Source organism: Prionailurus viverrinus, chromosome B3 (assembly GCF_022837055.1).
Source record: "Prionailurus viverrinus isolate Anna chromosome B3, UM_Priviv_1.0, whole genome shotgun sequence".
In the NCBI taxonomy this organism is placed as follows: Eukaryota; Metazoa; Chordata; class Mammalia; order Carnivora; family Felidae; genus Prionailurus; species Prionailurus viverrinus.
This window is the reverse complement of record NC_062566.1, coordinates 39,355,271-39,369,383: the sequence shown is the minus strand read 5'-3', so window position 1 is coordinate 39,369,383 and position 14,113 is coordinate 39,355,271. Positions and strand designations below refer to the sequence as shown.

Sequence of the window (14,113 nt, the reverse complement as noted above, 5' to 3'; positions counted from 1 at the left end):
TCACACCTCCACACAGTACATGTGGCAGAGGGGACCCTGGGTCTATACAGTGATCTCACAATTCCGGGGAGCACCGTTCATGGTATTCCATGAGATTGGTACCCGTGGGAGCGCAGCTCCATAGGATACAAGGAAAAGTATGGCTCCTGCCCTGGTGAGATAAAGTGACCTTGTCCTGGTCTCTTAGAGGCACTAGAAGTATAGGTAGAAAAAATCTCATACAGGGACGGCTATGTGTGTGTCTGTATCACTGGTAGCGGCTTATACAGAGGCTGGCAACCAGGAGACACTATGACAATTTTTCTGCCTGCCTAATTGAAGGAAAACATTTTAGAAGGTAAATAAAGAAGGAAGATTCCCAAACTGGAAGAAGATGAACTAAGAGTCTGTGGTGCTTAGCAGGCTGGAGCAGGGTCAGGCAGGAGAGTCCTCCCTGTGGGAGGACCATCTATGGTACATGAGCTACGACAGTGAGAAGGGAGCTGAGTGTGCTGAGCTGGCCCTGAGATGGTTCCAGTAGGTAGAGGAAGGCCTGAGTCTGTAGCAGCAGTTAGAACTGCTTCCAGAGTGAACTCTACTCGCTGGGGACTGACTACTGCCATAACATGGGGGGGAGGGGGGTTGGTTTCTTTGTGCGACATTCAAGCCTAAGAGAGCCTACTCGTAATGGGAAGAAGGAGGTGCCTGTTTCTGCGACTCACTGGCTCCGGGTGACTTGTCCTCTCATCTGTGTGTCCTCAGCATCTGTCCCAGAGGGCTCTGCAGCATCCCTGGAGGGCACTGAGGGCCTGGCATGGAGCTGGGTGGAGACGACACCTCCTGGGTCCTTAGGCTGGATTTGGTCCAGGGCTACCTCTGCAGAGCCAATCTCTCTGTGCTTCACCAAGAAGTGTCTGAACACTGAATGCAGAGCCAATGACACCTCGAATCCTGTTGTAGCTCTAAACTGCAGCGGGGCTTGACCTGGGGAAAGTTAGTTCGGCCTCAGGGTTCCCATTAGGAAGAACATCATGACAGCTAGATGTTTGCTAAGCTGTTTTCTTCTCTCTAAAGGGACCCTGCACGTGTCCAGCCACTGCCAGACTGGCAGAGGAGAGATGGGAAGGAGCTCTGGGTTAACCAGCACACTTGTCACCCAGCCCCCCTCTCTCCTTGTCCCAAGAACGAGTGGGTCTAGATTCTGATCTGTGACAAAGAAAGGATGTGCTCATTATCCCCTAAAGCCTGCATCCGTGGCCTGCAGCACGCCCGACAAAGCAGTCTGCCTTTTTGCACTGTGGTAACTGCCCTTGAAGCCTGACTGGCTGGAGCCCAGTTGATGGTTTTTTGAAAGCTGTTACCCCCAAAAAAGCAACGCTGAGTTAGGTGTAGAGATAATGATCTCTGCGCTGTCACACCACACGGGGAGGGAGGGTGGCGATAATACCACCTTCTTCCTCGACAACAATAACTTGCGGAAGCCAGAGAAATTTGGGCATTGAGAATAAAAACATTCGCTGCACTTACCAAGTGTTGAGTGACTCTCCATTAGCACTGTCAGCAGAGACCTGCAGGAAACAACTTTGCCTTGTTTTCTCCCCACGCCACCCAGCAGCTGACAACAACTGCCCAGAGACAACACTTGGAAACAACACTTGCCCGGAGACTCCAAACATTCTGCGGTGGCCGGGAACGCTCTCACGGGCCTCAGGCACTGCAAGGTATCCTCACAGACCTCTTGCGTTCTGAAACCCAAGAGGAATCTAGGGCTGAGTGATTCTGTGCGACTAGAGAGAAAGAAAGAGGAAGCAAAGCCACAAGCTGGATGGTTCTGTGGCAGCCGCCACGACCACCATCCGACCAGCAGGTCACCTGGCGATGGGTTCTCTCTCTCCCTTTCTGTTGCTCTTGCTTGCTTTCCCTCCCTCTCATCCTTTCTTGGGACTTTTACTGCTTCTGGAGAAGAAGGCAACTGCCCTTGCTTCTGCCATTACAAAGAAAAGGAAGATGAAAAATACCATTGAGAAATACCCCACTGTTATTCTGGAAGTTAGAAAAGAGGTCAAAGAACCTGCTTTTTCTGTCCCTTTGGGAGGGATGCTTCCCTAAGGAAGGGGGTAGGTGGGAAATAATAGAATTCCAAGGCCACAAGTTGACATGGTGGGACCGACACCACCGCTCCCATCCCTGTGTTGTCAGTCATCTTATTCCTCATTCTCTACTTCCCGACAATGTTGCTCTCATTTCCATCTCCTCTTTCCTTTGGTCATTACTGTTTCAGTTCATTTTTCCTCACGAGGAAAGTATAGACCATGTAAAACCATCTCGAACCCTTTGTGCACAAAGCATGACACAAAATGTACAACCAACCAATGTGCCCAAAACCACGGTGTTGGGACCTGGGTCAACAGTCACCCCCACCCCCAGGACACAGAACACTCACACCCCAGTCTGGGTTGATGCCATTTTTGGTACACCCTCCTTCATTTTCCTCTACTGCCTCTCAGCCCAGGGACCAACTCATCCTCCTCAGCCATCTTCCTTTTTAAAGGTCTTGATTCTGTTTTTCCATTCCATTCCCTTTGCTACCTCCCTGGGCCCTCATCCATTTTGCTCAGACACCAATAGAGCCTGAGCAGGCTCCAACATTCCTTCTTGCTTCCGGTGCACCCCAAATTGATGACAGGTGGAGATTTCCCCAAACATCAATTTCTTTGATGCCATTCCCTGCTGGAGTATCTTCAATGGCTGCCCATGGGCTGAAGGACAACATCTAAATCCCTTGTCTTGGCAGAAAGGAGCCTCTATGTCCTGGCCCTAACTTACTTTTCTAGACCTTAATAATACTAGATTTTTTTTTTAAAGCTACCATTTATGGGGCACTTACTACATGCCGGGCACAGCACTAAGACTTCATCTGAGTCTGTTCTTCTGAGAGTCGTACAAAGTCCTGTTACCTGCCCTTCGGAGATGAGAAAATGAGGCCCACAGAGATGAAGTGACCATGAAAAGCTGTATGCTGAGTCAGTGGGCCCAGCACTTGAACCCATGTCGTTTGTTATGATACCAAAACCTGTGGTCAGGATGGTAATAGGTGCCCTGTGCTGCAGCCAGACCATCCTGGGATCTGCCATCTACATATGCTTTGGCGGCCATGGATCACCTCCGCTGAAACCCAACTGAGGACCATGTGCAGAGGAGCCCTCAATGCATATGACTTGAGAATGCTCAGCCTTCAGACTAGAAAACAGGGTGACAAACATGACACGCAGCCTGGGAGGCACTGAGTGGCCAGGCAGTGGAAGCAGGCCACAGCATCTGCCAGGTGAGGGCAGTGGTGGTGGGACTGGAGCTGGTTGGATCTATCTGAGTCCGAGGACAACTGCGTGCTGTAGCCCCCTCCCCCTCACTCCACCCTCCTTTTCTACCCACTGCTGCTGTGTGGCTCCCAGAGCCCCCTTCCCAGGGGGCATTCTCCGAACCTCCACACCCAAGGACGACTCAGGTAGGAAGCTGGGTTCTGCCTCCCTCCTTCTCCAGCTATTTTGCTGCTAGGAGATGGAGGAAGGGGCATCCTCACTGGGCCTCCGGGTGATTCTTCTTCCCTCGTCCAAGGCACAAAACTCCCAGAGCCCCTATGTTAACATGAAATGCTTCTGGTCAGACTCTTCCATCATAGAACACTCTGAGTTCCTAAAAGTTAAAGAGGTAAGGCAGAATCAGACACAGAAGGAAGCCATGGAGGCCAGCCCCTCCATGAGCAGGTGAGTTCACCAGAGACTGGACAGAAAGTACTTGTCCAAGGTCATTCAGCCTGAGAGTGGCAGAGGCCAGGCAAGGCCACGAGTTCTAAGTCTCCCAGGCACAGAGCTCTTTGCCTAGCCTGGCAATAATGTACTGCCACCACCCAAACCAATGCCTGCTTCTACTGTCCCTATGGAGGTCATGGTTAAGTGCCCATTGACTTCCCAAGAGCCACATGAGCTATAAAAGCAATTCTTCCCATGTGTCTTTCAAGGTGTCAGCAGAAGTCAAGGACACTTTGAGGATTCACACTCTGACCACAGCAAGCCAGGTACTAGGAGGGTTAAATCACTTGTGAAAGGAAAGCCACAGGCTGAGTCAGAACCAGGGAGAGACTGGCAGGCACAGCCCTGTCTGGCTGGGGAAGGCCAAGGTCTTCATTTTGGCAAGGACCCGTAAGGTGTCCTCCTGTCTTTCCGGGGGGCCTGGTGCACTCATTGGGTTTAAATCTTAAGGCGAAAGATCCTAGGACACTAAGTGCTAAAAGCGCTTACAGCTGAAGATCCCAGGATGCTATCCCCGGTGCTAAACATCCCAGGACAATGCACAGAGCCCTCCTCTAGCTGGGTCAGCCCACCTTTCTCCAGCCTCACCTTTGTATACCTGCTCTGCTCAAGCCATACTAAACATAGCCCACATGTCCATATCTTCCTTATCTCTTTTGCTATTCCCTCTGCTGGGAATACTTTTTACCTTTTTAACTGGAATATTTGTACTTGACTTTAAATATGGATTTTAAATGTCTTCTCCTTTTCATAACCTCCCCTGGCTCTTCCTTTCTAGTCCCCCTTGTCTGTCTTCCTTCAGAACTGCATTTATGGCACCTCTCGGCCCTTTCTGGGTTAAATCCTAGCTATTTGTTAACATGCTTTCTCTCAACGGCTACGGTGAAAATCTCTCAAGGACACTGGCTCAATCATATTCATCTTTGTCCCCTAAGTAGTTGGGTCAGTTCCTGACACATAGAGGGAAAAAGAGAATTCCCTGCTTAAATTAAATAGAAATACGTCTGCTTAAGGAAAACTTTGCTCCAAATTCCCAAGTGAAAAGCCAATAAAGGTTTTCTTTTCTAAGAGTAGAGCAAAGGCCTCATTATAGATGAATGGCAAGGTATCATTTTACAAGCTGCTGCCACGAGCAAACCTCCACACACGCCTAAACGCACATGTGTGTGCATGCACACACACATAAAAGCTGGAAGGAGGTGGATGCTCTCTGGCAAGGTGCAACAAGGAAGATAAGATCACCCTGCTGCAAAAGAAGGTAAGGCACGTGACCATGTGGGTAACCCCAGGCATAAACGACACCCTCAGCAAGGCCCAGCTTAAATCTAACCACATCATCTTTTCATGAAGCAGACATGAAAAAGTACGATTAAAATAATTACAAAAAGGGTGGTTTAATGCCTTCTTGCCTCGATGGTATCAAAGCTACACACTCTGGAGCTACTTGGGGAAACAATTCTCTGAGATAAGAAGATGAACTATCCGCTCAAGAGAACGTGCAGGAAGCCAAGGTAACTGGGCAACACATAACGAAACAGTTTGTGGCTAATGAGCCATCTAAACCAAAGAGTCCCTGGGCGGCATCAGTTGTGTAAGCGAAGGAAACCAAACCCACCCTTGCCTCAAAGTGAAGACTTTGTGGGTGCCAGTGTGTGTGTGTGTGTGTGTGTGTGTGTGTGTGTGTGTCCTAACCAAACATTATGGCTAAAGTGAAATTCACAGCTCTTCCACCTGTGGCTGAGACTAGTATAAAATGAAAATGTTGAAGAGTTGAGACTTATTTTCACGCAGCAGCCCTGAAGTCCCCTTCTGGTGACTCCGCCTGCTGTGTGACTGTCTTGCTGAATGACCAGTGCTGCATCAGTGCAAACCGAGACACCGACATTGGTTGATCAGCATATCCCAGACGGAGATGCAGAATTCCAACATCACGGTGTTCTGATGCAGTTGGGTCTGAATTCTCTGAGCCACAGCGACAGGTGTCTTTCTCCCTCTGGAGCTCTGCTTACATCCGGTCCATGTTTTACTGCAACATGGTTTTTCCATCAGTCTTCACCCAGTAAGCCTCCCAAGTAATCTTCCCATGATTATTTCAGGTCCCGGAACTAAAGAATGTGATAGCTGGGATGGGTTGCAGGGCATTTAGATTCCAAACTTACAGACCCAAAGGCTTGCTATTGAATCTCAGGTCTGCATTAGTCAGTGCTCTTTGCTTTGGGGTAAGTTACTTAGCCTAAATCTCCGTTTTCTCATCTATATAAACTGGGAAAACTTTACTTATGTAACATATGTAGCACAATCACGAGCACAAAGTTAGACGTCACGGTATGGAGCCATTATTATTATTGCCACCATCATAATCTATCCAAACCCTCTTGATTTCTAGAAGATCTTGAGGTCCAGAGAGGTAAGGTGCTTTGTCCTAAGGAAATGAGTCTTGGGCGATCCAGTAACCATTGTCCCTGCTAGGTGATGACTAGACCACAGGTAGTAGCACTCAGAAGTAGCTGAGTTCGTGGCAGAACTTCGATCTACTGATTCTCAGGCCAGAACCTGACCCAGTGTACCACAGTGGTGCCATGTACTATTATTTATTATTGCACAGTTATTTTTTTTTTCTCCAGCCAGGTCTTAAGTCCCTGGGTAGTAGGGACCTCATGCTGCTTAAGTTCCTCCAGATTGTAGCACTTCACAGGTAGTAGACAAATATTTGTTCACTGGCTGATTGCAAAGATGGCTGCTGATTTTGAAAGCAACAGGTTTCCATCGAGGCTGATTCTCTCCCACACCATCATGTCCTTGTAATTTTGGGAAACTCACCCAAGAATGTCTTGTGCTAATGTGTTATCACAGGGAAGCATTCCACCCCTTTTTGGGATGCAGATATAGATCGCTCCAGATTGCAGGCACACTAATTAGAGCCACTGGTAATTTGACTGCTGCTCTAAAGCCCCAAAGCACTCACTGAAGGCACCTTTGTCCTTGCACATTAGAGCTTCTGTCCCTACACGTCAAAACAGCCAAACTGTCTTTTGATGGTGCTGCTGGTACCCACAGCCCAGATGTCCGGGTCAAGGTGCCAGCCCACCAAATCCATCATCAGAAGGGAACCTGGTGCCATCCCTTTTCCGGAAAGCAGTGTGGCACAGATCACTGGCTCTAAATAGGATATTCTAATAAACGTTGCTGTTATTTTTACTGTCTTGTGCAGTGTTGAATATGCTTCTCCTAAGCTGGCCTTTGTGTAACCTCCATGACCTACCTTTTTAATTCAGATCTTTATTTTCTATTTCATAAACCCTTTTAATTTAATATCACTGTAAAAACTCTAAATGAATATACATGGTGTTATTGTACTAAGCTTTTCGGGCTAGACTTTTGTGGCTAGTTAGTATCAGGGACGGGTCACTGTGAGAGCATAGGAAGGCATGGGTACAGCTTGGGAGCGTCTGAGATACAGTTCTTGCCTAGCAACTGATACCCTCTTGTTGCTTCATTCAATTTTTCCCATTCTTGACCTCTGCCCTTGTTTTCCATAATATTGGTACAATGAGTTGAATAAATGGCCCTGTCTATAAAGAAGTGGGGAAAGTGTGGCTTGGGCTAAAACTCTCAGGGGATTAAAGGTATGAGGGGTAGACAAAGAGGTGAACTTAAAGACCACTCAAATGGATAGAGATAGGTGTTCCTTGGAGGTTCCAGCCAGGCAAGAGTCCACTCAGAGTGGACCAGGGGACACATTCCTGTCTAGAGTCTATTATATTCTTCTTATGAAGTTGGGAATGGCTAAGGGCAGTGACATGTGCCCCACATTCTGTGTGACACCCCACTGTTCACTGCTTTTTCAAACATTCCCTGAGTAGACTTTTCACAGGATTGTGAGGACCATGTCCAGAGGTGCACTGTCCAAAACGGTCGCCACAAACCACAGGTGGCTATTGAGCACTTGAAATATGACTAGTCAAAACTGAGATGTGCTTTAAGCATAAAACATACACCAGAGGTTGAAGACATAATACTTTTTTTAAAAGAAGGTAAAAATATCACATTCTTATGTTCTTTATATTGATTACATGTTGAAATAATATTTTTGAGGTATGGGGTTAAGTAAATTTTTTTTTTAATTTTTTTTCAACGTTTTTTATTTATTTTTGGGACAGAGAGAGACAGAGCATGAACGGGGGAGGGACAGAGAGAGAGGGAGACACAGAATCGGAAACAGGCTCCAGGCTCCGAGCCATCAGCCCAGAGCCTGACGCGGGGCTCGAACTCACGGACTGCGAGATCGTGACCTGGCTGAAGTCGGACGCTTAACCGACTGCGCCACCCAGGCGCCCCAAGTAAATGTTTTATTAAGAATAACTTACCCCGTTTCTTTTCACTTTTTAAAAATATGGCTACCAGAACACTTTAAATTAGAAATGTGCATTGCATTATATTTCTACTGGCCAGCACTGCTTTAGAAAATTGCCAGGGAAGTTGTTTCCATTAAAGTATGGATCAACCCAGTGAAAAACAAAACTCTTGAGTCCTCTGCCAACTCCCCATCACACTCAGAATGAAGTCCATGCTCCTACTCTGGCCCCCATGATGCTGAGGCACCTGGGCCCTGCCTACCTCCCTGGCCTCCCTCTGGATGCTCATTCGAATGAGTTGGAACCTTCCTCAGAAACTCTAGGCTCAGGCCAGGCTCATGATCTTTGCAGCGTGTTCTCTCTATCTGGAATACTCTCCCTCATATGTTTTTGTTATTTGAGTGTCATCTCAAATGTTACCTCCTCAAGAAAGCCTTCCCTTGGGAGGCACAATAATGTCCCCTGATGACGTCTACATCCTTTCTCTGGAATCTATGATTAGGCCACCTTATAGAGCAAAAGGGACTTTTCAGTTATGATCAAGTTTAGGATTCTGAGATGGGGAAATTATCCTGGATTACCCAGGCAGGGAGGATCTTTATAAGGAAAAGAAGGGGGTAAGAGAGTCAGAGTTGGAGGAGATGTGATGACACAAGCAGAGGTCAGAGATGTGCAGGGCCAAGAGCCAAGCGGTACAAACAGACTCAGAAGCTGCAACAGGCAAGAAATGGATTCTTCCCTAGAGCCTCCAGAAGGAACACAGGCCTGCCAACCCATTTTAGACTTCAGACGTCCCAAACTGTAAGATAATAAATATGTGTTGTTTAAAGCCAAAAAAACTTGTGATAGTTTGTTACAGCAGCAACAGGAAGCAAATACACATCTCAACCTGAGATTAGGTACCACCCAATTTCCAGATCCTCTATTCCATCCTTCTAAGTTATTCTTTTATTGTTAACAGACGGCATCCAATTTATTTGTTAATTTGCTTACTTGTCTATTTTTAGTCTCTCCTGACTAGAATGTGAGCTCTCTGTGGGAAAAGACCTCCTAGTGCTTTTACTATCAGGGATTCTGCCTTTTGAACTAATGCCTGGCACACGGTAAACGCTCCTTGGTCTGAATAAATGGTTTATGAATGCATAAATGACAATGGGCTATTTAACAGATTTTCATGCAACCAACTGGATCGAAAAAAGTACACCCAAGGAAATGAGATGAACAGTACGGACAGAGTGCTCACTACTTACAAGGTACATGAGGTACTGCAGAGATGTAAAGAATTTGATGACCCTACAGTCTCTGTAGTGAGACATGTATAGGCACATGGTAAAACAATGGCCTGTGGGGTATTAAATGGCTGGAGTCAAATGGGGGTAGGACATTGGGTATGAGCAGTAGTGGGCTCATAAACGAGCTCTCAAAACAATAACGATGGCCTGATGTGTAGTTCTTGCCAGTTCTGTTTAAATGCTCCTAAAGTGACTGCCTTCAAGCTGCCACTGCAATGTCTCTGAATGTGGCTTAGGGAAGAGTCAAGTAGGATCTTGCTGGGGGGGGTGGGGTGTGGGATTTCAAGTGGACCTAGAAGAGTTGAGATGATGAGGATAGACTCAGGAGAGGGCAAGAGGCATGGAGCACACAGAGGTAAGGATCACTTTAAGGCTGGTGAAGTGGGGGGGGGGGGGATCAATGGCCTTTGTGGCTCCAGTGGGTTTCTCATCATTGACACAAATAGAAATACGAGATTAACTAGAAGTCACCATGAGAAGGTGGCTAAAGAGATGTGGGAACAGAAAATCTTATTGTCAGGAGGATCTTGATGATTTTTCCAGCCCAGCACCGATTTTAATGAGTCGAGGGTGGAGTTAAGAGACCAGGCTAGCAACACCCATAGAGGAACAGTGAATAGTCCATGTTTGCTGAGCTGGTTTAGAGGATATCTTGCCCTGAACTCAGGCTGATGTCCTCACTTATTCTGCCTCTCCAACGTTTGATGATTGACACAACATGCAGCACCCCTACAATCCTACCACAAAGATGAGCAGTCAAATGAACTTGGGTTCCCAAAGTAACCCTCCCTGGAATTCCCATTGTTACCCAGGTGTCACTTCCTCTAATTTATAAGCCTGGGTGATTGGATTCTGGGGATCCTAGGGTGGTGTTTAAAAAGTTGGTAAAGGGGCGCCTGGGTGGTTCAGTTGGTTGAGCATCTGATGTCGGCTCAGGTCGTGATCTCACAGTGCGTGATTTCGAGCCCTGCTTCGGGCTCTGTGCCGACAGCTCGGAGCCTGGAGCCTGCTTCGGATTCTGTGTCTCCCTCTCTCTCTGCTCCTCCCCTGTTCACTCTCTCTCTCTCTCCCTCTCTCTCTCTCTCAAAAATAAATAAACATTAAAAAAAAATTGGTATGTATGTTGGGGGAGCCGGATTGGCTCAGTCAGTTAATCATCCAACTCCTTCTTGGCTCAGGTCATGATCTCGTGGTTTGTGAATTCCAGCCCCATGTTGGGCTCTACACTGACAGCACAGAGCCTGTTTTAGATTCTCTCTCTCCCTCTCTCTCTCTTCCCCCCTCCTTTGTGTTCTCTGTCTCTCAAAATAAATAAATAAATGTAAAAAAAATTCAAAGAATAGTTGGTGTGTGGGGTCAGATGGTATCTGGATTTGACTCCTGATTCCACCATTTCCTAGTTGAATGATGCTGGGGAGGTGACTTGATCTCTCGAGACTCTAGGTTCCTCATAACTAAAATGGGGACAACAGTCCTCCTCAGAGGTTTCTGAGAGGATTACATAATACATAAGAGACACTCATGTCACACCTGGCACACAGCATGTGCCTGATGAGTGTGCACAATGGCAGGGATAACAGTGAAAATCATGTTTCTCCCCTTCTCAAGATCCTGCCAGACAGAACCTCATCTCCAAAGCTATTTTCCTAACAAGCCCCTTCCCGCCATCCACGTCACCTGTCCGTTGTCTTTGCTCTGAGCGGAAGCCCTCTCCTCACATACCCTCTGGATAACTGGTCCAACGGCCCTCTCAGACCCATGCCTTCCTTGTTGATCACTTTCAGAACACACATTTGTTTGTGTGCAGGGTGCGATGTTTTCCTTGCTTTGGGCGTGTTTCAATGAAGGACAGGATAAGGCCATTATGTGAACACTGGGACAACAACGAAGACAAGACTGCTTTCTGAAAAGCACTAAAAAGCTTTATTTTGCCTGAATGGCCATTATTTTCATTCTTTTTCCTCCACACAAAGCAGCGGAGCACATTTCATTCAGTCCGTTGCTGAGCGAGTGGGTGTGAAGATGCCATACAAACAAAAGAGGTAACATATTGCTGTTGTCAGGTCTCTTGTTAAGTGCTCTGCGAGGTGGACCGAGCTTCCCCGCCAGCCCACTGCTGGACTCATCAGGAACAACAATGCCCACGTATATATAAATACAAAAACCCTATCTAATCCTTGACATGGTTACACGACAATTTACAAGCAGGAGCCGGATTTCAAAAATCGGCACAACATAAAAGCGCAGTGTTCTTCTAAGATGTTGGCAACCTGTCACCCCCTCCGACAATTTTAGGCGTCAATCCTGCCGCCATGGAGATCTCGTTCCCCGTCTCCCAGGAAGAAGGCATCATGGCTCTGTTCCTGACACACCAGGGCCCATGGGTGTGCCTGTGAAAGGCTTCAGTGACGTGAGCTTGGAGCAGCCATGAGCCTGGGGAGCGGGGAAAGTTCGAGATAGCAACCCAGTTGGGGTGGTCTGGGTCCCAGGCTGTCCAAAGCACACAGCTCAAAGTAAGAGAAAACCACTGACTCCTACTCTGAGTTTTCTGAACATAAAAAGCAACTTCAAATAGCGGGAGGAAATAAATCTTGGTATTCTGTAAGTTTTACTTTATGAAGGACATTTAGTGGCTTTGGTTCATGGCTGTGTGTGTGTGTGTGTGTATCCCCCCCCACCCCCGCCCCCACCCCCACAATGGTTTTCCTCCCTCCTTCCTCCTTTTTGCTCAGAACGTCACTGTGAACTGTGAACTGAACAGTTCTCACTGTGAACTGAGAACTCTTCTTCTGGATCTCTGGATGGTTCTGAAGGAGGAGGAAATGTTTCTTGATAATGTCTCAGCTCCCGAAGGCCAAGACTCCGCCACATTTCCCGCAGGCTCTCCCTAGCGTCCTGCGTGTGCTCGCACTATAAATACTAAGGGAGCCAGTGAAGGAGCAACGTCATCATGACATGTCTTCCCATTTCACCATCCCCATCAGGCCTTATCAGAAGGACCCCCTGCCCTGGCTACACACCAGTACCTGAGCTTCAGTTGGAGGTCGAGGGGGCTGTCCCGGTGTATTTCAGTGGAAGAGGGTCATGTTTAAGAACACCATCATGGGTGTTTTTACTGAATAACCGTGTGCCTGGTGCTGTGGGGAGCACACCACATGGGTAATGTGATCTGTGTCTGGGCGCCTCCTCTCCCCACCCGTCCCCCAGCGGTGTCCATGGCTGGCGTCCTGCCTTGGCACACAGAAGCTGCACAGCACTCCCCCACTTACCAGCTGTGTGTGACCCTTAGAAGTTTATAACGTGTACAGTGTGTGTAAGTTCCAGTCTCTCGGGTGTAAAATGAGGAGAGCAACACCTGACTCCCAGATGTCCTGAGGGTTGAATAAAACTAGGTAAGAAGCACCTAACACAGGGCCCGGCACAAAAGGAGGTGCTTAGAAAATTCTGGTGGCCGGCTTCTGTTTGATAAGCAGTGAAAAACAAACAAACACATTTGAGGGAATGAGATGAACACGTGGAAAGTAAGCTGGGAACATTAGAGACTTATCAAATAATAAAGAACCAAACAGAATAAATAACAAGATCTCTCGGGTGCCTGGGTGGCTCGGTTGGTTGAGCGTCAGACTTTGGCTCAGGTCACGATCTTGCAGTTCGTGGGTTCGAGCCCTGCGCTGGCTCTCAGCTGTCAGCACACAGCCCGCTTCAGATGCTCTGTCCCCCTCCCCCACTCACACTCTCTCACCCTCTCTCAAAAATAAATATATATTTAAAAACATTATTAAACAAAACAAGATCTCTGCTATGGGCTGGAGCTAGGTACAGCTCAGGGGGAACTAAACACTCTGGCTGAGTCTGCAGCAAATAGTTTCATGGAGAAAACAAATCTGAGAAGGAACTTGTAGAAATGGCTTAAGTGGCTATGGTCCCCTTCGAACAGTAAGAGTTCTGGTACAATAAAACATGCCGTTTGAAAAAAAAAAAATCCAAGTGCCAGATTCATCTCATGAGATCACGGGGGTAAAATGAATATGAGAAAGAGCATGGGCTGGGCCAGGTGCTACAAAGGCCCTGTTCTGCTAACAGTATCTTCCCCCCCCCCCCACCCCGAAAGGTCACCCGTAATATCCTTTGTGTCTGTAACTGTGGCAATTAGTAATAGCCCCCAGCTTAGCGGGGAAAGCATTCCTTTATGACAAGAGCCAGCCAGACACAATCTTTCTACTCAGAGTTCAGGGTGTATATATGGGGAGAACCAGGCAGATTCACACTGTACATGCTTCCAATTAAAAATACAGACACTGAAAAGCAAAATGAATGTCACAGAAAAGAAAGTGCTGCCACCCACTCTTGGCCTAAAGGTCACTGTGCCTCAGCCTTGGCCATTATCTCCAGCCGCAAAGGTCAGGGGGGCTGTCTGCATTTCTGGGGAGTATGTAGGCTTTCATGAAGCCTCAAAATGACTATTGCTCTGACACCAGAATTAGTGATAAGCTCTCAGGAGAAGATGATAATAGAGAAATGGAGTGACTGTAACCTTTTCTACCATCTCTCTTGTCGGCTCCATGAAGCAGAGTCACAAGACATAAAACGAGAAGTTTCCACATTCTACAAAAGACTACAAGACTGCTGACTTAATTGGGTGCGTAACAAATGGCTATACCATTGCCAACAAGAAGAC

At 47.4% G+C, this 14,113-nt stretch overlaps 1 protein-coding gene across 2 annotated transcripts in view; it reads right to left on the bottom strand.

The window, feature by feature from the left end:
- The window catches only part of RORA (RAR related orphan receptor A), a 714,631-nt gene that overhangs the window by 337,414 nt on the left and 363,104 nt on the right, over nucleotides 1–14,113 (bottom strand). The window contains exon 1 of one of the 2 annotated variants that reach the window (XM_047861984.1): nucleotides 1,507–1,702. The exons of the other annotated variant lie outside the window; for it this stretch is intronic. Coding sequence (XP_047717940.1) covers nucleotides 1,507–1,528 — 22 coding nt within the window. The 5' untranslated portion in view covers nucleotides 1,529–1,702. Of the gene's footprint in view, nucleotides 1–1,506; nucleotides 1,703–14,113 lie in introns of those variants that run through there. 2 annotated transcript variants of the gene reach the window in all.